At 44.4% G+C, this 24,928-nt stretch overlaps 1 protein-coding gene across 1 annotated transcript; it reads left to right on the forward strand.

The window, feature by feature from the left end:
• The first annotated feature begins 18,612 nt into the window (after positions 1-18,612).
• On the forward strand, positions 18,613-22,139 carry RASSF10 (Ras association domain family member 10). Its single transcript, XM_029208637.1, has one exon. It carries the CDS (start codon positions 18,834-18,836, stop codon positions 20,337-20,339), a length of 1,506 nt encoding a protein of 501 aa, XP_029064470.1. The 5' UTR covers positions 18,613-18,833; the 3' UTR covers positions 20,340-22,139.
• The last annotated feature ends 2,789 nt before the right edge of the window (positions 22,140-24,928 follow it).

Here is a 24,928-nt window from a genome sequence, read left to right on the forward strand (position 1 = left end):
TGTGGAGAAAAGGGAACCCTCTTACACTGTTGGTGGGAATGTAAATTGGTGCAGCCATTATGGAAAACTGTATGGAGGTTCCTCAAAAAACTAAAAATAGAGCTACCATATGATCCAGCAGTTCTACTCCTGGGCATATACTTAGACAAAACTATAATTCGAAAAGATATATGCACCCCTGTGTTCATAACAGCATTATTTACATTAGCCAAGACATGGAAACAATCAAAATGTCTGTCGACAGATGAATGGATAAAGAAGATGTGGTACATATATACAATGGAATATTACTCAGCCATAAAAAAGAATGAAAATAATGCCCTTTGCAGCAATATGGATGGATCTAGGGATTATCATACTAAGTGAAGTAAGTCAGAAGGAGAAAGACAAATACCATATGCTATCACTTATATGTGGAATCTAAAATATGACACAAATGAACATATCTATGAAACAGAAAGAGACTCACAGACATAGATAACAGACTTGTGGTTGTCAAGGGGGAGGGGAGCGGAGGAGGAAAGTATCGAAAGTTTGGAACTAGCAGATGCAAACTATTATATATAGCAGTGGTCCCCAACCTTTTTGGCACAAGGACCGGTTTTGTGGAAGACAGTTTTTCCACAGACAGTGAAGCGGGGGGATGGTTCAGGCGGTAATGCAAGCGATGGGGAGCGACAGATGAAGCTTCGCTCCCTCGCTGGCTGCTCACCTCCTGCTGTGTGTCCTGGTTCCTAACAGGCCGCGGACTGGTACTGGGGGTTGGAGACCCCTGATATATAGAATGGATAAACAACAAGGTCCTACTGTATAGCACAGGAAACTATATTCAATATCCTGTGATAGGGGCTTCTCTGGTGGCGCAGTGGTTGAGAGTCCGCCTGCCGATGCAGGGGACACAGGTTCGTGCCCCGGTCCGGGAAGATCCCACATGCCGCGGAACGGCTGGGCCCGTGAGCCATGGCCGCTGAGCCTGCGCGTCCGGAGCCTGTGCTCTGCGACAGGAGAGGCCACAACAGTGAGAGGCCCGCGTACCGCAAAAAAAAAAAAAAAAAAAAATTTCCTGTGATAAACCATAATGGAAAAGAATATGAAAACGAATACATATATGTATAACTGAGTCACTTTGCTGTACAGCAGAAATTAGCACAACATTGTAAATCAACTATACTTCAATAAAATTTAAAAAAAATTGATTCCTGGCCTCACTTCAGACCAATTGAATCTGAATCTTTGTGGGAAGGGTCCATGCGTTAGTAAGTTTGAAAAGCTCCCAGGTAATTCTGGGTTCAGCCGGAACTGAGAAGCAGAGCTCTGGAAACTAGATATCATACTAACTTTGCCACAAAAATCTGGCATCTTTAATTTGTCTACTTCAAGTCTGTCTTTAAATCCACTGTTATTCATTCTGGAGAACGGCCTCCTTTCCAGTTACCCCACAGCTAACCTCCTGTTCAGATAAACGCACAGTCTACCCCAATGGAAGAGTTTAACCTGCTCAGCCTCCCAAGTCACTCTCAGTGTCCATCCCTTGGACAGATGCACTTTTTCTCCTGGTGAAGCCCATCATTCCTGCACTGCCTTCTTTCAGCCCCAAATACCCCCACCTTTACTGAACTCAAAATCTGCCTCCTTGCCTTCTACAGTCCCTCCCCAGACAACCGAAAATCATAGATATTCTTCAGATGAGGAAATAAGACAAATATGGCTTAGATCTGAATCCATGATTTGCACTAATTTCTATTACATTTTTCATTCATTCATTTATTCTTTATGGAATGCCTTCTGTGACCAGATCCAGCCTCTTTCCTTCTGCATATCTTGAATAACCCCACATGAGGACCACCGTCTACGCAACCAGCAGGCCTGTAACTTCCAGTGTTGTCCACCACCCAGCTAAGGGATATGAATGATGAATATGTCTTCAAAGCAGGAGCTAGAAGGTGGCTTCCCTGACTGCTACCTTCCTTTCCTCTTTCCCTTCCTGGTGTCCCTATTTCTCCAGGAAAAGAAAACTGGTTATTTCTCACTGTTTGTTCATGTGCCACACTGTATGCTTTGATAGAAAGACGCTGTAAGTCCGTCTGTGCAGTGGCATGTGAACTGGCTCCTCTTAAGCGAGTCACTCCAGATGGCAACATTCATGTACCTGTGTGTCAATGTGAATCTGAAAAAGGAGGCTGGTATGCTGCCCTGGTGCATTCCGTACAAAAGTGTACTGGTCATTTCAGGACCCAAACTTCTCACCTGCTTGGTTCATGATTCACCTCCAGTAGACAGCGATTAGCCCTCTGACTTCTAGTTTTCTCACATACACACTACAAATGCATACTCATCTTTATGCAAAACCATTCCCCCCAACACATTTGAGTTTACAAACTTTATAGCTAGACTCTCCGATGCACCTGAACTTCTTCCAGGAAAACCTCTAGTACTGGCTGTGGCATGGGCATGCAGAGATGTGAAATATGTGGCATGTGGGCTGCCACTCTCCCCTTTGGCAAGCTTGACAGACATGTCTACTGTCTTTCCCTCTCGGCCTGGATGCGGCCTCAGTCTTCCCAATACTAGATCCAGGTGGTCACTATTATTTAGAGCTGGCAAAAGAAGGGGCAGAGTCCACTGCCCAGTACGGCGGCGGAAGGAAATGTCTTTGGATCTGCACCCACCTAGGTTTGAGTCTCAACAACTCACTGAACCCCAGTTTCTTTATTTTTAGACTAGGACACTACTACCTACTTCCTGTCAGGTGGTTGTGAGAATATCTGTGAGACATCAAGTACCCCTCCTGGCCCATTAAATGTGGGTTCCTTTCTCTTTTCTCCTCATTGTGGGACATTTGTCTGAAGACTCAGTGAGCATTTTCTTAAGTAATTTTAGGGCTAGGGGTAGGTAACAAAGTCCTCCCCAAAAGATAAGATCAATGTTTGGGTGAGGGAGATGGTATGTATAGGTAAAAATGATAGAATTTTCAGAGTTTACAGACAAAGAGCATACAGAATCTGGAAATTCTAGCTGTAGAAGGAGCTTCAAAAGGTAAGAAGAGGGCTTCCCTGGTGGCGCAGTGGTTGAGAGTCCGCCTGCCAATGCAGGGGACACGGGTTCATGCCCGGGTCCGGGAAGATCCCACATGCTGCGGAGCGGCTGGGCCCGTGAGCCGTGGCCGCTGAGCCTGCGCGTCTGGAGCCTGTGCTCCGCAACGGGAGAGGCCACAATAGTGAGAGGCCCGCGTACGGCAAAAAAAAAAAAAAGTAAGAAGACAGGGCAGCAGGGCTGTGCTTTTGAAAGATGAGAAATGGTAATAAGGGATGATTATTAAGAAGTACAAGTTCATGACAAATTTAGAAGAAAATGGCAAAGCAGCATCCTAAGTTGCTGGTAAACTAGCTATAAATTAAATTCTTCAGTGAGGTCCCCACACCTCCTCCCAACTATTTCATCTTTCTTCTCTTTAATGAATCATCAGGGTGCATAATACACAGAGTGGCCATAAAGCAATGAGATTGATTGCCAGAAGTCAAACATGAGGAAAATCAGTTTTAGTACTTTAGATCACATCCAGTTAATGCTTGCTTATATGGAGAATTAACATTTTATTCACTGTTGCCAAACTCACCACAAATATGCTCTAAATGATTAGGACACTAAAAAGAAAATAGCCTGGGATTGGAAGTCTATGCCTCTTAACATAGCATCCATGGGTCCTAGTTTCCTCATCTGTAAAACTAAGGGGCTGTTTGACATGTATCGATGGTGTATCAGTTCAGATGTTTTTGGTTCTAAGTAACAGGACAGCTGGCTCATATTGGCTTAAATTATGAGGGGAATTTACTGGCTCATGTAATTGAAAGCCCAAAGAAATTTGAAAAACTTGAGGGATAGCTCAAACAACTTAACCAGGAATCAGTCTGCCCCTCATCATTTCTTGGCACTGCTTCCCTGGTGTTGCTTTATCTTAGGCAGACCCCAGCAGACCCTTTGGTGGCAAAATGGCTTCCAGCTGTTTCCTGGGGCTACGCACGCCCATTCACGAATAGCACAAAGAGAAAATCTCTGTGTCAATGTTATCAGCAGAAGTTCTAAGATTTACTCTAACCACACCCTCTGAGGTCACATGCCTGTCCCTGAACCAATAACTGACAGGGATGAAATGTGTTGATTGGCCAGGCTGAGATAATGTGGTGCTAGGTCCATTCCCACTGCTGAGGGTGGATTCAGCCTCCCTATAACTGCATTGATTCCCATACAGAATTGTAACAGTTGGGAAGTGAGAAGAAGAGAAGGAAAGGTGCAGAGTCAAGCAAAACATTTTCATGGTCAGTGGATTTCAAACATTTGGGGGGAATGGAGCCCCAGTGTATAAAATATACACAAATGGAGCTTCACTAGCTGATATAGGAAGCGGGGTTTAGAGCCCTGTCTTCTGTTTCTCCTAGGAGACCTGCTTAGAAACCTAGTGCTCCAGGAAACAGGGATAAAAATAATGTCTTTGGGTCCATCCAGCTCTATTCTTTGCAATTGCTTAATAAGCAAATATTTACTAGGACAACATGTGTTCATATCGATTGTCTCCAGGCAGAAATTGTGCTGTTTGTTCTGCACATGGCTCTGTGAACTAGGGAGAATATTAATTTTATTAAGACTATATTTTGTAGTCACAGTCTTTTCAACATAAAGACTTAGTACCCAGCTATCATTTTTCAAGCTTAGCAAAGCTTGCAACTATTTACCTAAGTTTCTCATAAAGACTGGAGCAATAAAGCCACAAATCAGCATAAATCGCTAACAAAGTTGACCAATACATGGAGCTAGGGAGAAAGAGTATGAAAGCAGAAGGAAGACAAAGGTTTTTCAAATGAACAGTGATCAGAAATTGTTTCCTGAGAGATGCAGGGAATTAACAAAATACTGTATTTACTTTGAAAGTCATGTGGAAAGTGTTTTACCTTTTGAAAAAGTTGAAGGTTCCCTTAGTAAGAGCTTTGGCATAAAAATCTAAAATACTTTTTAAAAAGCATTATGATTTTAAATTGTGGTGAAGTGTACATAACATAAAATTTACCATCTTCACTATTGTTAAATATATAGTTCAGTGGCATTACTGCATTCACACTGTTGTACAATCATTACCACCTCCCTCTCCAGAACTCTTTTCATCTTGGAAAATTGAAACTTCATATCCATAAAACAATAACTCTCCACTCCCCCCTTCCCCAGGCCCCAGTAAGCACTGTTCTACTTTCTGTATCTATGAATTTGACCTTTCTAGGTACCTTATATAAGTGGAATCACACAGTATTTATCTTTTTTTTTTTCTTTTGGCTCCACTATGCGGCATGTGGGATCTTAGTTCCCCGACCAGGGATTGAACCCGTGCCCTCTGCAGTGGAAGTGCGGAGTCTAAACCACTGGACCGCCAGGGAAGTCCCAGTATTTATCTTTTTTATGACTGGCTTATTTCACTTAGCATGTCCTCAAAATTCATCCATGTTGTAGCATGTGTCAGAGTTTCCTTCCTTCTTAAGGCTGAATTGTATGTACATATCACATTTTATTTATCCGTCTATCAATGGACACTTGGGTTGCTTCTACCTTGTGGCTATTTAAGTAATGCTGCTATGAACATGGGTGTACAAATATCTTTTCAAGACCCTGCTTTCAATTATTTTGGGTATATACACACTGAGAAATGGGATGGCTGAATCATATGGATGAAATACTTTTTATGACACAGTTGTTTTGTAAAATTCTTTAATGGGTACTCTAAAGTAGCAAATACAGACTGATAATTTAGTGATTTCTCTCTCTAGTTTAACAACAGATACAAAAGAGAAGGGAACCAGACAATCTTCTGTAGGATCAAGTGGCTTCTTTCCTATTCGTGGAGATTTTAGCTTTTAAGGGTTCAATTATGTTCTAGGTTTGCATCTGTGTAGGTCTCCAAATCACAAAATCAAGTGTAAGGGATCCATAGTTTAGCCCAGGTTTAACTCAGAGCACCAGTCCAAGAAAACAACGCTGTGCTTTAAGAGCGAAACAAAGAGGAGCTTCTTCAGCAAGCAGGGAGAGACTGCAGAGTTACCCAGATGTAACCTATTTTTGCTTATCTAGCCCACAGCCTTCCTTTTTAATCTGGCCGGATAGGACACACTGACAATAGAAACATGTCTCCATTTCTTCCTCAGTGGGGAAAAGAACATCTCCTTGTGAACATGGTTTCACTGTCTCAAAGTTATTTGTATCAAAGTTTCCATTTAATCAAATTTAATATCTTCTAAATATTTCTTAAAGGGAGTTGCCAAGTTCCAGGCAGTTCACACCAGCTACTAAAACAATCATGCTTTCAAACCAAGAAATGTGGTATTGAAACTTCTCTCAACTCAATCGACTTTACTGAGAAAATAAAGCTAGCATTTTGCTCACATAAAATAGCAGTAATTCAAGTACAGGCCTCATATTGTGTCCTGGGTGGTGAGTAGCTGACACACAATAATTTGGTGTTGGGCAATTGGAGAGAGAAAGAGTTTGTATCTCTCTATAATGAAGAAAGGCCACACTTAGGGTCAGGACTATTCTACCCTGGGAAAGCTGGGAAATGTTTCAGATGTGGCAACGAAGACACTGTCTCGTTCACACACTCATTAACAGTATCACCTTTCATTAACTGGGTAACAACAGATAATGAAAATTAATCACACAAAACCCCTTTTGACATGGTCTTCTATGGTGATGTCATAGACCATTGAATAGATGATACTTTTTGCTTAAGAGGTTTCTCTTTGACTGTAAGTGCTATACATTCCCAGGATGATTTGTGAATCAGGAGCTAGGTTGGTTTTGTTGGAACAAGGACTAGGAATGCTCAGTATCTTCCAGAATGTCTTTCAGATGACTGAAGTCATTGCTACTTTAGACTCCCTTACCTAAACATTTCTATGTTATCATCTTGTAACCCAGGCTTCCACCAAAGAGAAAAGATTCCAGAGGATAAAGAGTGATCAGCCCCTCCCCTACTCTGTCCTCTCTCTTACCTTCTTCTTCTCAGGGACATCTCTTTCTCACCTGTCATGTGTTGCCAGCACCCTATTGTGTATGTATGTCATTTTTATATGATTACCATCTATGGGACCAAGATGGCTAAAGAGCATTCTTGCTAAAAGCATTCTTGTCTCTAGTTCTTTCCTCCTAGTGCAGTTGGGGGGTCAAGCTTTAGCGTGCATAAGAATCCCCAGGAGGGACGTCTCTGGTGGTGCAGTGGTTGGGGGTCCGCCTGCCGACGCAGGGGACACGGGTTCGATCCCTGGTCCGGGAGGATCCCACGTGCTGCGGAGCAACTGTGCCCATGCGCCACAACTACGGAGCCTGCGCTCTGGAGCCCGCGCGCCGCAACTGCTGAAGCCCACACACCACAACTACTGAGCCCGCGAGCCACAACTACTGAGCCTGCGTGCCTGGAGCCCGTGCTCCGCAACAGGAGAAGCCACCGCGGTGAGGGGCCTGCGCGCCGCAACGAGGAGTGGCCCCTGCTCGCCGCAGCTAGAGAGAGCCCATGTGCAACAACGAGGACACACTGCAGCCAAAAATAACAATAAATAAAATAAAATACATTTATTAAAAAAAAGAATCCCCAGGAGAGGCTGCTTTAAATGCAAATTTTGGGGCCTACCTCCAGAGACTTTGATTCACTATGTCTAGAGTGGAGCCCAGATATCTGCATTTTAATAAACACCACAGGCAGTTCTGGGCAGGTGGCCCATTGACCTCAATTTAAGAAGCCACATCCCTGAGGATATCCCCCAGCCAGGTGTTCAGTTTGATCAGGAATGGGTTCCCTTGGACAAGCGTGGCGGTTCCCAGATTTCTTCTAATGCATTTGAGAGCAACCAAAAGTTTTTGTAAACATAATTTGCCGGATTATTTTCTACAGTTAATCATTAAGAGGAGCCGATTCATGCAGTAAGGGCCAGTCACACTTCTGCACGCCTCGATATAATTAAGGGCGGGAGTTCCTGTTTTGGGTGTTCCACAGCTGCCATGAACTGTGACGGATAGATTGGACAGGTAGAAACTGCAGACAAAACAGGGCTCTGTGAGCTGGGAAACTGGCCAGTCCCTTCTCCATGGCCTCAGTTTTCTCATGAGTGAGGGAGCTATGTCTAAAAGAGACGAAGGAAAGGTCGAAAAGAGAACCAGAACTTAGTGATCCCAACCTGAGCCCTTTCAATTTTAAAAATCATACGCTGCAATTGCATAATTAAGTAATGCATGACTAAGTTCTTGTAAAATTGTTGCAGATGAAACTAAATTCCTCTTTGATCGTCTCCCTCTGCAAACTTCTTCTTCTTCCAGGAGGGATTCACTGCTTTCAGTTTGGCAAACATCCTTCGATACCTTGTTCTGTGCATGCACATATAGTTATCTGTACCCAGGGAAACACACGGCCTGATTTGATGTATATGTGTATGTGTTAAAAACATAAATGGGATCTCATCATAAACATCACACTGAAACTTGCCTTTTGCACGGCACAGTTCATCTTGGAGATTTGTTATTACCTAATTCTTATAAATCTACTTTACTGGCTTTCACTGTTGCCAAGCCTTCCAAATTTTGAGTATCTCCTAGTCTATTCAGCCATTCCCTTATTGATAGACACTTTGATTGTATCCATTGTTTTGCTAAAACGAAATGGTTTAGTGCACATCTGTATACATGCCTCCTTGAGCACATGTATGTTTTCTAAGGTAGATACCATGAAGTTGAATGGGGCATTTGATGTCTGGGACATTTTATGTCCCAGAGTATGTACATTTTAATGTTTAATAGATATATCCCCTCATCCTGGCCAGCATTGTCAGTGTCAATTTCTAAAATGTTGCCAATCTGTTGGCAGTAAAAGGGCATCTGGTTTCACTTAAATTTACATTTTCCTGATATCTGGTCCCGTTGGGCATTATTGTTTGCTGGCTATTTATGTTTCCTTTTTTGTGATCTACCTCTAATCTACCCTTCATCTGTCTTACGTCGTGTGGCATGATTTTTTAAAACTAAATTTTAGGAGTTCTTTATACATCCTGAATACTAATCCTTTGGTATCTATGCTGTAGATAATTTTTTCTGCGTTATTATTTGACAACATAATTTATGGTATCCTTGTATATTTTTCCAATCAGAAGTTTCAAATTTTTACGTGGTCTTCTTCTGTGAATTTTGCTTTCTTTTGTCCTGTTTATGAATGCCTCCCCTATGCCCAGATCAAAAATATATTTTTGTATATTTTCTCCTATCGTGAAGCCTGTGTATTTTCTGGTTCAGGACACTACCTGAATCTCCACCAGGGATCTGGACTGGTAGATGAGCAAGGATGCTGAATTCCTGTCTGGGAAGTAACCACTTATATTTTGACTTTCAGTTGGATCCAACTGTAGGTTTGGACTCAGGAATGTGCATCTTAAGCTGCCTAAGGGGAGTAGCTTAGGTTCTAACAAGAAACTTTTCTGAGGGACATCGTAAAACAAAAAGAAACATTCAAACTACAAATCCAGAAAAGCTGTGCGATGGCTTTCTCTGGAGATGGCCATAACGCAGGCAGACATGCACTTGTTTAGGATATTTAGGGTAATTCCACACTTGGAGAGGCTCAACCAATTTGCTTCAAGTTTCTGGAAATTTCCACAGGCAGCATAGTCTAATGGAAATATAATATGAGCCATACAGATATTTTTAAATTTCTGGTAGCCACATTTAACAAGAAGTAAAAAGAAACAGGTAAATGGGGTGGAACTTAGTCACTTTCATGTAAGATTAAACCACAATTACAGAGAGTAGTAATTTGTGAAATTCAATTATTTATGTTTGAATTTGGTAGCAGGTCTGTTTTAATGTATCTAAATTTTGTTTCTCCTGTACTCCTTTTTTTAAAACTAAATATCTCTTACATCACTTACGATATCATTCTTATGTTGCCTGAAAAACAAAATCCATCAAAATAAATGTGTTGGTTTATCCATTAAAAAAAAAAAAAAAAGAGCACGAGACCGTAGGGTCCCGCTCCGACAACAGTCAGCCTGGCAGTGGTCCTCATGGCAGAGGTTGCGGTGAGATGCAGATCATGGCCTTCTCCCCGGGGCCCTCCCAGGCCCTCTGTCCTTGGGACGCACAGGTGAGCTGGGGGGGCCCGGGGACAGGCTGAGGGCTGTGTCCTGCAGAGCTCCAGAGCCCTCGCCACGGCCGCCCACTGGCCAGGCCCAGGCCTTGAAGCAGCAGCAAACCCCTCCCCCCACCCCCACTTCCGTGACCTAATGGCAGCGGCGGTCTCCGTGGGTCGCAGTCCGCTGAGGCCTCAGCAGCTGGAGTATATGGACACTGCCATTAAGGTTTACAGGAACATCGTGATGTGACCGTGACCTGACCTCAAGAACAAAGGATCTGACACAAAGAAGTCTGCAACTGCTAACCATGCTCCTCCCTCACCTTTCCTATAATATGGCTTTGCTGGAAGCTTTCAGGGAGTTTGGGGTTTTTAAGGCATGAGCCCCCCCATTCTCCTTGCATGGCCCTGCAATAAGCCTTTCTTTGCTGCAAACTCCGTTTTGTTATTGTTTTGCCTCACTGTGCGTCGGGCACATGGACTTGCGATCCATGACAGGACCACTTGCTCTGGGGGAAGCCAGCTGTCATATCCTATGGACTCTCAGCAGTCTGGAGAGGCCCACTCGACAAGGAACTAAGGCCTCCTGCCAACAGCCAGTGAGGATCTGAGGCCAGTCAACAACCACGGAGTAAACTTGGCGGAGGACCCTCCAGCCTTCAGATAACTGAACCCCTGCCAAGGACTTGACTGCAACCTCCTGAGACATCTCAAGCTAGATTCACTCAGCTAAGCCACTTCCAAATTCCTGACCCACAGAAAAATGAGGGAATAAAATTTGTTGCCTTAGGCCACTTATGCAGCAACAGATAATGGAAATGGCTACTTTTTCCAAAGCCCCTAGGGTGTGATACTGCTTTAACAGTTTATAATAATAGTTTTTTAAAAATAAGTATTTCTGTCACCTTTACAGTTTATAAACAGCTTCCTCACTTATGCTCTTCTAATACAGGAATCCATTCTCTTTCCTTCACAAGGTGCTGATTCATTTCAGGTTTGTAAAATTTCCAGTGGCTAACTTTTGCCTGATATTCAGCATAAGATAGCAAAAAAAATGTGGGCATTGGAATCAGACAGACTGGATTATCTTAACTGAGATAAAAATTATATACAGGTAAATAAACAGATTTATAAAGGTACAGTTCAATGAGTTTTGACAAATCCATTCTCCGATACAACAAAAAACACCAATAAAAATAAGGAGCATTTCTCTCACCCTAGACAGTTCTCCATAACCCATCCTATGCAATCTCCTCTACCCTAGAGACAACCAGGGTTCTGATTTCAGTCACCAAAGATTGGTTTTGCCTTCTTTGAACAAATGAATTTTACAATATGTGTTATATATGATTACTTTCACTCAGTAGAATGTTCTTAAAATTCATTCATGTTGCTATGGATAACAATACTTTATAACATTTATTGCTAATTAGTATTTTGTTGAATTAATATAATTAATATAATGTAATATATTATAATATACTGCATTCTTCTGTTGATGGGTTGTTTCCAGATTGGGGCTATTAAATTAAGCTCTTATAAACATTTTGGATAAGTCTTTTCTTAGACATATTTTCATTTACCTTGAATAAAATACCTGTGAATGGATTTGCTAATCATAGGGGAGATGTATAACTTTGTATGAAACCGCCAAACTGTTTTTCCAAAGCATTCGTATTATTACATTCCCACCAGCCATGTATGAGGGTTCTGGTGGCATTACATCCTAGCTGACATTTGGGGTTATTGTTTAAATTTTAGTCATTCTAGTAGATATGTAGTGGTATTTCAGTGTGGTTTTAATTGGCTTTTACTTGATGACAGAGGATGTTGAGCTCTTTCTTAAGCTCACTGCCCATTTTTATACTTCTTTTGTGAGGTATCTGTTCAAGTCTTTTGTCTGTTTTTATAACATTTAAAAATTATTGACTTGTAGGGATTAGTTTATATTATGGACATGAGTCTTTTGTCAGATATATGCACTGTGAATAACCTCTCTCAGTCTGTGGTTTGCCTTTTCCTTTTCTTAACAGGCTTGTTTTTTATTGTTTATTTGTTTTTAATGACTAGGGGTCTTTAATTTTGATAAAGTCCAGTTTTTCTTTTGGGGTTATTTTTGTGTCTTTTCTAAGAAATCTTAGCCATGCTAAAGCTTGAATATATTTTTTCTTCTATTTTTTCTATGAATATGTTTCTTTAAGAAAAAGAAGATTTAATAGTATCGGCTTTTACATGTAAGTCCATGATTCATCTTGAATTAATTTTTGTGTTTGATTAGGAAAGTATTGGAATTTCTTTTTTTTTCCCATTTGCTGAATAAAATTTTGTTTATTCATTAAAAAAAAACAGTAAAATAAATTCAATGAGTTAATCAGATATTTCCAAAATAGTATCATTTCAACATGTAGTTGATAGAGCATATTACTAATGTTATTAAATTTTTTTGTGTGCTGAGTCTTTGACATCTGGTGTATATTTTATACTCATAGCACATCTCAATTCAGCTAACCATATTTCAGGTGCTCAATAACCACATATGTCTAGTGACTACTGTACTGGACAGTGCAGCCCTTTACCCTCCCCCGCAGCCTGTTCTTCTTAACAAAAGTGTATCATAACTTCAGTTGATCCTACCTACTGATGTAGATTAATCTTCCTAAAGCACAGTTCTGCTTGGATTAATTCCTGGAGCGGATGTTGTTGTGAGTGAAGACTTTTAGGAAGAGGTGACAGTTAAGCTGAAACTTGGAGGGTGGGTGGGAATTAGCCAGGGGGTCAGAGGGAAGACTGTGAACAAGGAGGTGGCTGGAGTGTACAGGCTGAGAGTGAAGCAGCCATCAGATCCTGAGGGGTACATAGGCTCTGCTGAGGGGGCTGGATTTGATTCTGAAGATAATAGGAAGTCATCACACATTTGTCAGTAGGGAATATGGGAGAAAGGCAAGCCAGGAGGAAACTAGTGTGGAGGAAAGTGTGTGATCCAGGTGAGAAATAATTAGGGCCTGAGCTAAGGCAATTCATTCATTCATTCATTCCACAAACACTCAATACCTACTGTGTGCTAGGCACTGGAGAGAAAGCAGAAAACAAAACAGTTCTGCCCTCATAGAACTTCATTACACTGTGGGATAAGAGGTAGATGATGCAGGGTGATCCTCAGGCTTCATATGTCATTTGGTGGATGGTGGGGCCATTCTCTGAGATAGAAGTTCAGGAGGCAGAACAGGTTTGGGAAGAAAGATAAGTTCAGCTTATCCTTTTGACAAATGTTTGGGGGTATTTTGGGGACACCTAAGTGGAGCTATGTGGCAAGCAGTTGAATATGCATACTGGGAGATCAGGAGATCTGGAAGGGATGCCTAGATTTGGGAGCCATGGTGTATCGATAGTATTAAATCCCTGGGAGTGAGATAATCCTGGGAGGAAGTGTAGAAGCAGGAGTCACAAACTCAGCTGTCTACAGTGGTGAGGTGACTTGTGAATGTAGGTGAATTGGGTCATATAAGAGACAAAGAAAGTGTTGGGTTCATGGCCAACTGGAAAGGGTGTGCTCCATCTAAGACAGCCAGAATTGGCCTGTGGGCCTCCTGTTGCAACAGACTTTTGGAACATCTCTCCGCCTCATCTCCCATTTTTAATAAAGATTCTTCTGGCAGGTAGTTAGCTATTCATAAAAATCCACTCCTTCTTTTGAGACATTCACTACATTTCCCAGCTTCCCTTGCCATTACAAGTGGCCATGTGGCTGGGTTCTACTCAGTGGGATGTGAGCAGAAGCAGTGTTTTCCATTTCCTGGCCAAGGTCTTGAAGAAAACGATATGCCTCTTCCTCCTCTCCTTTTCCTGTGGCTGGATGTAGACGATGAGGTCTAGGGGACTTTGGAGTCATGAGATGGAAGGAACCAGGATCCCTGTATCATTGTCTGGAATAAAGCCACCTACCAACCAGGATACCTGCTTTTGACTATTACATCAGAGAAAAATAAACCTTTGTTACATTTGAACCATTATACACGTTTGGCTCTGTTTATTACTACAGTCTTGCCTAATCTAACAATTACATTTCTAATCAAACACATACCAAACTAGTCCTGACTGTGAGCTCTGTAAGGGCAGGGACCACGCCTGTCTAATTCACTGCTGTAGCCGTAAAGCCTAGCCCAGGACACAGCTTGGAAAGGTACTCAAAATGTGTGGATAAAGCTAGCTATGTTTTATCGAGCATTTGTGATGTGATATGCCAGATACCATACTAAATTTTTTACATGTTGTACATTATTTCATGTTCATGACAATTCTCTAAGGAGGTTCTATTATTCTTTTTTATTTCCAGATGAGGAAATTGAAGCTTAGAAAGCTTGCAGCTAGTACTCAAGTCTTGGCAGGGCAGCCCCAGAGCCTGCACTCTAAAACACTAGTACATGACCATGGGCATACCTACCTTAACATTTTAGCTCATGTCATTTCTCCCACCAACTCCTTCTCTCCACTTACTAAAGCCCTGCCTTCTTCAGTCTTCCCAGGACCCCTTAATCACTCTATCCTTTAATTGCTGCAGCAGGAATAACATATATAACATTCCTACAACAGGGATTTCATGTATCTATCTGCTGCCACTAAAAAGAAACTACAACCTTGAGGGTAGCACAATATCTTAGATAGTATTCATCTTAGTGTTCCTTACAGTGTTCCTTACAGTATTGAGTAAGACATAGAAAGTGCCTACTATGTACCAGGCACTAGGCACTAGAGACCAAAATATAAATAAGATAGTCAATTCACTCTTGAAAAGCTCTTAAGTCTTGTGGACAAAGAGAGATGAAAAAAGTGCATCACAACACAAAGTAACATGTGCATCAAGAGAGGCAGAAGAGGAACAAGGAGTCAGTTCATCTTGGAGGAGGAAAGAAAGAATTCCCACAACACATGATGTTTGAGCTGAACTTCTGAAGGATGAGTAGGAGTTTTTCAGTTTAAGAGGGATCCTAGTTAGTGGGGAAAGCACTTATAAAAGCATGAATGCATCAAGATTCAGGTGCTGCTCTGAATGAGTGAGGTGTTGACTTGCTAGAATGTAGGATTCATTCATTCATCCATTTATTTATTCAGCAGATACCTAGTAAACCTAGAATGTGCTAGGCATTGTGCCAAATGCAGAGGATTCAAAAGTGAGCAAAACAGATATGATCCCTACCTTTGTGGAGCTTAAAATCTTCTAGGGATTGCAGCTGATAACAAAGCTCTAACAATCATGAGAGGGGAAGGAGGCAAGGATATCTAAGCATGTGAAGGAGGAGTTAGGGGAGTAGGCAGGGCTAGATTATGAGATTCCCAATACCATGCTAGAAAGATGGAAATACCCCTTGAATCCATTACCAAGTCCTGCTTCTCCCGCCTCCCTGACAGCTCTCAATTTTGTCCAGTCCTCTCACCACCACTATTCTCAGTGCAAGCCACCATCTCCTCCTTGGATGAATGTGACAGTCTTCACAAGGCAAGGGCCACCTTGGCTTTCATTCCCCACCGCCATCCATCATCCCCAATGCAAGCAGAGTGATTTTTCAAATGAGAATGGTCACCTTAGGCTCTCTGGTAGACAGAAATTGAAGATGGCCCCATGATCTCCTTCCCCCTGGTGTTACTCTGGTGATTATCTTACATTACACAGCAAAAGGGATTTTGCAGTTAAGGCAACTAATTAGTCAGCCTTTCTTTTTTAAAAAAATAAATTAATTATTTTTTGGCTGCGTTGGGTCTTCGTTGCTGTGCACGGGCTTTCTCTAGTTGCAGCGAGCAGGGGCTACCCTTTGTTGTGGTGTGCAGGTTTCTTATTGTGGTGGCTTCTCTTTGTTGCGGAGCACAGGCTCCAGGCATGCGGGCTTCAGTAGTTGTGGCACGCGGGCTCAGTAGTGGCACACGGGCTCAGTAGTTGTGGCATGCAGGCTCAGTAGTTGTGGTGCATGGGCTTAGTTGCTCCACGGCATGTGGGATCTTCCCGGACCAGGGCTCGAACCCGTGTCCCCTGCATTGGCAGGTGGATTCTTAACCACTGTGCCACCAGGGAAGTCTCTAGCCAGCCTTTAAGACAGGGAAATTATCCAGGTGGCTCTACGTAATGAAATGAGCCCTTTAAAAGCAGAGTTTTCTCCAGCAGGTAGCAGAAGGGGAAGTCACAGAGACTTCAAGCCAATGAGGAGTCAAAGGATTTGACATGCTGTTGCTGACTTGGAGCTGAAGGGGGGTATTATATGGGAAGGACCTGAGGGAGGCTTCCAGGAGTTGAGAGTGACCTCCAGCCAATAGCCAGCAAGGAAACAAGGAGCTCACTCCTATAACTGCAGGGAACTGAATTCTGCCAACAGTCTGAGTGAGCTTGGAAATGGATTGTTTCCCAGAGCCTCCAGGTGAGAACTCAACCCAGCCAACACCTTGCCTTTAGCCTTGGGAGACCATGAGCAGAAGACCCAGCCATACCATGCTGGACTTCTGACCTGCAGACCTAATAACTGGGTCTTATTTTAAGCCACTAAATTTGTGGTAATTTGTTAACACAGCAATAGTAAACTAATATACCCCCTACTTCTAACCTTCCAATAAAACTTCCATTGTGGATTTACCAGGTCCAAGCATCTAATCCTCATAACAGTTCTATTAAGTAGTTTTTTAAAAAAAATTTATTGAAGTATAGTTGATGTACAATGTTGTGTTAATTTCTGCTTGATTTACAATGTTGTGTTAATTTCTTCTGTACAGCAAAGTGATTCAGTTACATACATATATATATACTTTTTCATATTCTTTTCCATTATGATTTTTCACAGGATGTTGAATATAGTTCCTTGCTATACAGTAGGACCTTGCTGTTTATCCATCCCATATATAATAGTTTGCATCAGGCAGGTATTTTTATTGTCACCATTTCATAGATGAAGCTCGGAGAGATGAAATACTTTTCCTAAGGTTACAGAGCTAGTAGGTGACAGGGCTGGATTTTTACTAAGGCAGTCTGACCTCAGAATCCACACTTCATGGCTTCTCATTACCCTTAGGATAGGTCCAAATACCGACTCATGGAATTAAAGCCCCTTCCAGATCTGGCTCCTGCTCACCCATCCAACCTCATTCTTAGACACTCCTCTCACTTAAACTCCTTGTAGCCCCGGTAACTGCCATGCCCTTTTGATTCCTTGACTTTGCACATGTGGTTCCTTCTGCCTGGCATGCTGCCTGCCTCCTCCCCTCTGTTTTTCTTTTGGCTGACTCAGATGATGCTTTCAGTCTTGCCTAAGATGACACTTCCCCGGGGGGCCTTCCTCGACTCTTCCAGGCTGGGTAGGACGCTACTCCAGCATTCCTCTGGCACCTCGTGCTCTCCTTTATCAGAGCACAGAAGACCCCGTGTTGGACACGTTTAGCACCTCTGTTGAATACCTGGAGCACAGTGGGTACGCAAATATTTATCAAGTGCATGAATGAATGAATAAAAGTACTTTATTCAGGAGGCAGTGAAGAGCCATCCAAGATCTTGAAGCAAAGGAGTGACCTTATCAGGCCTGTGTTCCCAAGGACAAGCTGGGAGCAAGCCTTGCACACAACGGACCATCCTCATCAGCGTCTGAGGATGAAAAAAGTTTATTTGCATTTTGGTCTTGGATTTCTTGAGCTGTGAAAGTTGGCCCTTACCTCCTCTTGACCACATCTAGATCCTGGGTAATGCCAGAAACTGTCGCGGTGATGACTAGGTTTCTCTTTATGAAGGTGGGATGTGGAAAAGAGCTTGGGCCCTGAACTCACACTAGAATCAGGAGTCCCCCTACCAAGAAGGCTATGCGAAGCCAAGGCGACATGGGGAGCCACAGACGTGACGGTGCCGGGCACCGGGAGCAGCCTCTGAACGTCCCCTTCAAGTCTAGACCTTACTATATCTACACTTGTTCCCCGAGCACACTGCCCCGTCCTGTTCTCCTTCAATATGCAAATATTGCCTCCAGACAAGAAAGACTGAAGGCCTTCCGCATTATAGCAGGCTTTTACAGCTCCCATCTGGAGGTCAGGCAATGCGGTTGGAGTCTCCGGTGGCGCGGGGTGTTTCGGTTTCTCTGCGCCGCGGCACTTCTCAGACCGTGCTGCCTTGAAGGACCAGGAAACGTCTCTGGGGCGCCGGGAAAGGTGAGAAAGTCCAGCTAGCTCTAGGCGCAAGGAGCGGAGCCAGTGGGCCGAGAGAGGAGCAGAGCTGACCCGCGCCTAGGTACGGATCCAGGCCCTGCAGCACGGAGGTCCCCGAGTCCCTCTCTCGAACCGACACGCAGTAGAGTGCCCACGCGGGCAGCGCGGAAGAGGGGCGGGCCTGGGCTCCGTGCCTCCAGCGTTCCGGCCGTAGCTCCGGCGCTGGGGGCGGGAGGGGGAGGAGCCACGTGGGGAGGAGCGAAACCCGGAGGCCCCGGGAACCTTAGGCAGAGCCAGAGCGGCGGGAGCCCGAGCCCGCGCATGCTGCTCCGGGAGCGCGCCGTCCAGGCCGAGCACCGCCGCAGCTTGCCTTCTCTGCGCAGCTGGGAGAAGGGCCGGTGCTGACGAGGCGAGGATCCCGAGCTCCAATCCCTATTCAAGAGCTGCCGGGCTGCCCGCTGCCCCTGCCGCCCCAGTGGGGCTCGGCCCCTCCCGCCACCTGCGTCCCGGTTGAGCCATGGATCCTTCGGAGAAGACGATATCGGTGTGGATCTGCCAGGAGGAGAAACTGGTGTCCGGTCTCTCCCGTCGCACCACTTGCTCGGACGTAGTGCGGGTGCTCTTGGAGGATGGCTGCCAGCGGCGACGCCGGCAGAGGCGAGGCCGGCGGCGGGGCATAGCTGGCGACCCGCCAGGCCCAGGGGAGCTGCCGGAACCCCTGGACGAGGACGAGGACGACGACGACGACGAAGCGCTGCCCCAGGGCATGTTGTGCGGGCCCCCCCAGTGCTATTGCATTGTGGAGAAGTGGCGGGGCTTTGAGCGCATCCTGCCCAACAAGACGCGCATCTTGCGCCTCTGGGACGCCTGGGGCGACGAGCGAGAGAACGTACGCTTCGTGCTGGTGCGTAGCGAGGCGTCGCTGCCCAACGCGGGACCCCGCAGTGCCGAGGCGCGCGTTGTGCTTAGTCGCGAGCGCACCTGCTCCGCCCGGGGCGTCCCGGCGCGGCCCAGCCTGGCCCTGACCCAGGAGAAGCAGCGACGGGTGGTGCGGAAGGCCTTCCGCAAGCTGGCCAAGCTCAACCGGCGGCGCCAGCAGCAGCCGTCGTCGCCTTGCTCGTCCACTTCGTCGTCCACAGCCTCGTCCTGCTCGTCGTCGCCGCGGGCCGCCGAGAGCGCGTCGGTGGAGCGCATGGAGACGCTGGTGCATTTGGTGCTCTCCCAGGACCACACCATCCGTCAGCAGGTGCAGCGGCTCCGGGAGCTGGACCGAGAGATTGACCGCTACGAGGCCAAGGTGCATCTGGACCGCATGCGGCGGCACGGAGTGAACTACGTGCAGGACACCTACTTGGTGGGCGCAGGCATCGAGCTCGACGGGCGCGGCCCGGGAGAGGAGCCGGCGGCGGCGACGGCGGCGCCGGCCCTGGACGGCGAGGCTCAGGCGGTCGAGCTGGAGGAGCTGGCCCAGCGCTGCGACGACCTGCTGCGGTTGCAGGAGCAGCGGGCCCAACAGGAGGAGTTGCTCGAACGTCTCTCAGCCGAAATCCAGGAGGAACTGAACCAGAGATGGATGCGGAGGCGCCAGGAGGAGCTCGCAGCGCGGGAGGAGCCCCCGGAGGCTGATGGCGGCCTCGACGGTGAGCTGCTGCTGGAGCGGGAGCGGGTCAGGACGCAGCTCAGCACCAGCCTCTACATTGGGCTCCGGCTCAACACGGACCTTGAGGCCGTCAAGTCGGACTTAGATTACAGCCAGCAGCAGTGGGACAGCAAGGAGCGCGAGCTACAGGGCCTTCTCCAGACTTTGCACTCCTTGGAGCTGACGGTAGCTCCCGATGGGACTCCAGTCTCGAGCGGTCCCTCGCAGGAACCCCGGCCTCAGGCCTGCGCAGAGGTGTGGGTGGACCAGGCCCGCGGACTGGCCAAGAGCTGTCCTGGTAACGACGAGGACTCGGATACCGGGCTGAGCTCTATGCACAGCCAGGACTCGGACTCGGTGCCTGTGTGCGAATCCCTTGTGTAGGAGGAGCAGAGCGGGGAGAGGGAGACGGCCGATTCTCCCTTCTTTGTAGGAAGCACCGGCTTGACCGGCTCAGGGACTTGAAACCAGGCGGGGAGTGGGCCCGGACCTTCTGCCGGGCAGCAGCGCTCTGACTGGGCGGGGGAGGGCAGGGGACGCCTGCTCGGCAGCGGCGCTCCTCTGGCCTTGGAGTGAATGTGGAGGATGATAACCAGACGAGGAAGCAGGGTCTCTATTACAAGCTCTTTCAGGGGAAGAAAGGAGGGAGGAAGTGGAACCCCCTTATGTTGGAAAACAAATGCTCCAGGAAGTTGACGTGGTCCGAGCCCATTTTCCAAAAAAAAAAAACAACAAAAAGAGTATTATGGAGATTTCACCAATCTTTTGTATGGGAAGGACTGATGGCAGCTAGAACTTTAGTTTGTGGTATAAAGTACTTTTTAAAGAAGCACTTGGATGAAAAGGAAATTCCTTGAATGTTAATTGTGACTGTGAACATGTTAAAACTAGCCAAAGAGGACGCACTGGTGTTGGTCTCAGCCTTACTCACACCTTTGATAAAACCCATAGGCACCAAAATCCTGGCTGTTTACATTTATGCAGATTTGGGAATTACCCATCTGCTAAACTCTTTGCCTTTTATTTTCTTTCAAAGACTAACTCTATTTCCTCCTAGCAAATACAGTATATGTTAAAATGGGGTCCTTTTCCCAAAATCACCTTTTATTATTATAAAAGCCAAACCTAACCCTTGGAGATACAGAATCGTGGTAGACATAACCCCTGGTTAAAATTTAATCTAGGCCCTTTGAGATTTGCTCCTGCAAAGGTATGTGTGTTGTCCTTTTATTCTTATTGCCACTTCATTCCCTTCAGACACTGTTATTTCAGAAAAAATAAAAGGGAAGTTGCAGAATTCAAGTACAACTACATTTGCTGTTTAATGAGCACTCTGGTTGAAAGGTAAGCCTTGAAAGCAAAGATCTTTGTTAGTATTCAGCTTTTTAACTAAGCTACGTGTAAAACCAACCATGACCTCAACAGATTTTACCAAACAAACCCAAGTCTAACTTCAGTATCTTTGGTCAGAGATTAATTAGTTACTTGTCCAAACCTAAATTGAGATAGTGTGAATATCAAGGTTTACTAGATAAGACCCGAAAAGAAAACATAAAACAATCTAATAGTACACCTTAGGTGAAGAATTTGGTTAACAACGGCATGTAGCCATAAAAGCATATAAAGGCATATAAAATTGAGCTAAAGATTCAACTTGAATTACTCTTGTCTGGCTCACACCTTTGCAGACACCACAGCGTGCAAGTGCAGTGCTTCTCTCTTAATAGCTAGTGACACAGCCCTGTGGGAACTCGGTGTAATTGTTCCAGTTATTTCAATGAAAACTTATCAGTTGTAGCTAGTTGTTGCCCTGTGGAAGGAGCCTGCTGGCAGTGTTCCCTCCAGAGCTCAGAACTTCTGAGGAATGTGGGATCTAATCTGTCCTGAGGAGGTATTAACAATAGGGTGTGTGTGCGGTGCCAGCCTGGTATCAACCTAACTGTGCGGGGGGCCGGCTCCAGTTTCAACACTACATGGGAAGATAACTTAAGAGGTCTTGCTTTTATAGAGAAATTTCTTTTCTTGGAGAGATTCTCTGCTTGTTGCCAAAAGGGGCCTGCCCACCAGACCTCCTCAGACCCTTTGAGCTCTCTGCTTTTTAGACACCCACCCTCCACCACTGCCATGCTATTATAACATGTGTAGATATTTTCAGATTTTCGAGTGAAATGGGAATTAAAAGGCCATTTTCTTAACTGATGTTTTCCAAAGACATTAGCTGGCATAATTATGGTTTTTTCGTTTCGTCTGATGCAGAAAACGTCTATGCGTTTGGTCTGGAGCATGATTAAAATGAGGAAGGGACCAAAGGAAACCCACTGTCCCAAGACAGTCATTTGAATCCATAAACACAAAGCCTAATGATAGCTTTCTTTTGGAGGCAGAGGTAAAATCCTCATTAGAGTGTGACAAACGCTACTTGTCTGAATGGTTTATGCTGGCAATAGGCTGACCTGGTGGTTTTAAAGTTATTGTGCTTCCCTCGCTCCGCACCAAGGGTGGTAGGGGAGGTGGCTTTTGGACGTTTATTAACTCAAAAGAAAACACAAAAGTTGGCAGAACAGGACTGCCTGGCAGAAAGGGGCCGTTTTCCTTTTCACTATTATTATTTTAAACTTTGATGGGCTGCTGATGTCAGCAAATATGCCTGAAGCCTGTAAAGCAAATAAGCCACATCACAGGGAGAAAGCCTGTGAGATTTTCTGATGCCCTCTTTCTAGAACCTTCCTGTCCTGACCACCTGAACATGCTTTCCCAGTCAGCTCTTCAGGCAGTGAAGGAGGTTTTGTTCATAACAAAGGGTGGTCCAGTCTGCCCATTTTTTCTTTTATCCAAATCAATTATATCCCCCAAAGGCACTTTCTGTGTGGGTAGGAGAAAGGAGAAGGGGGGTGGGGGAGACAATAGTTCCTTTTACTAAGAACTTCTGCAAGCCTGAGGAAGGTGAAATATGGGGATAAAAAGTGCCTAACAAATCCTAGATATCCTTAGAATTTCATTCACTTTAAAAATAATCATCATGGCACTAAGAATGAGAAGGAATGCATAACAGTGAATGCACCAGCACCAGGATTTCAGTGCGCCTGGGAAGACTACCTCCTGTCCTGTTCTCCAAGCCTAACAGAAACGCTGAGGAGAAACCAGCAAGCTTGTGCAGGAGAATATGAGACAGAGTAGGCTCCTTACCAACCAGTCCCATCCTTTTGTGGAACTGATAGAATTTATTGTGTCTTTGATCTTTATGATCCCATTCTCGGCCGTCTCCCAAACCAAAAAGATTATATCTGGCATCTCTGTTTACTTCCTTATAAAACATGATTGGTGATGATGATGGTCATAATGATGATTTGCTAATTAGAAAAGTTATATTCTGTGGTCTTTATGGTGGTCCTGAAAATAACATAAGGAAGAAGAAAGAAAAGCCAATCAAAATCTCATCACCATAAGCTTATCACTGTCAAAATTTGGTATATTTCCTTCCAGACCTTTTGAATTGTGAAGTTTTCATATTTTGCTGCTTTTTAAAAATATATATATAATTTTAATGAGAAGCCTATATGCTTTTAGGCTCAGGTTTTGACATATTCCTTGTAAACGGCTCCATCCATCTGTTGGATGCACTATAGTGCATATAACTATTCTCATGTTATTAGGTTGTTCCCAATATTTTTTTTTACTATTATAAAACAACACTGTGATAAGCTTCTTTGTGTACATATCTGTTTCCCTAATTAGACACTCCTCCCCAACAATAAGTTCCCAGAAAGAATTCCCAGGTCAAAGAGTACAACATTTAAAGGCTTGATACTTAATTACCAAATTGCTTTACAAAAGATTTGGTCTAATTACAATCTGCCACGCATAACAGTGCCTATTTCACCACACCTTGACTTTCATTTGATATTATATTTTGTTAAGAAAGTATTTTAACCAAAATTAATTAATTAATTCATTGGGGGCCCAGGAATCCAGGGCTGGCAACCACTGACTTAAAATATCCTTACAACCTGAAGGGCAAGTCATCCGACCAGAAGTGTTAAGAGGACATGGTGCTTTCTCTTCCTCCCACTTCTTTATCTTCCCCGAACTCTTCTTATTAATAGCAATCTTGTCTAATATCAGAGCTGAACAATGATCCATCTGAGCAGAAGGGCCAAAAACTCTACATGAGTGAGATTAAGGGGATTAACGAATAGAATCAGATTTATAAAAAGAAAATATTCATTATCTTTTTTCATCTGAGTCTAGTAGAAAAGGTATCCTTAGAAGGCGATATCATAAAACATATTTGATTTTGTGCTTCTCCCTACCCACCCCTATCAAAAATTAAATCAAAATAAAGTAGGTACGTAAGCCCACTTTATTAACAGCCTCTAATTAACAGTTTAGATTATTCTAGGCATTTCTTTCTACATATGTTACTATACCTGAGTTCACCCTTAAATTCTTGAAAAGGGAAAATTTGATCATGACAATTTGTGAGATTTTCAGTGTGAAGGTGTTTGTGAAACATGTTCTCCTAAACAGAAATGAAGGAGGGTGAGGAGGAACTATCTTTTCTTGAGTACTTTCCAAATGCCCGCTCCTCGGGCTAAGTATTTTCACATGCATTTTCCCTACATTCATCTTGTGAGATAGACCTTTTTAACCTCCAGTTTTTATAGATAGAGAAGATAAGGCCACCCGTTTGATAAGATGCAAGATACTAACCTAAGCCTGACTAAAACCTGTACGCATTTTGCTACATCACACTAGGCACATTGTACCCAAGAAGTGCTCTGCACACTCAGAAAAAGAGTGCTTACAGGCCTCAGAGTGTTGGCATTGGAGAGGGTGGTGCTCAGAGACTATCAAGTATTGTCCAAGTATTTCCACCAGGGAGGTGGAATGACTTTTCAGAACCATAGGGCTGGTAAATATATCTACCAGGTGAGGATTTAGGAAAAAGCAAAGGAGGAGAAATTCCTATATAA

The sequence above is a fragment of the Monodon monoceros genome, unplaced genomic scaffold, assembly GCF_005190385.1.
Source record: "Monodon monoceros isolate NGI ecotype Baffin Bay Population unplaced genomic scaffold, NGI_Narwhal_1 Super_Scaffold_7, whole genome shotgun sequence".
Classification (NCBI taxonomy): Eukaryota; Metazoa; Chordata; class Mammalia; order Artiodactyla; family Monodontidae; genus Monodon; species Monodon monoceros.

Excerpts from the sequence above, each read along its gene's own strand:
- RASSF10 (XM_029208637.1), top strand. The coding sequence starts at position 18,834 with ATGGATCCTTCGGAGAAGACGATATCGGTGTGGATCTGCCAGGAGGAG.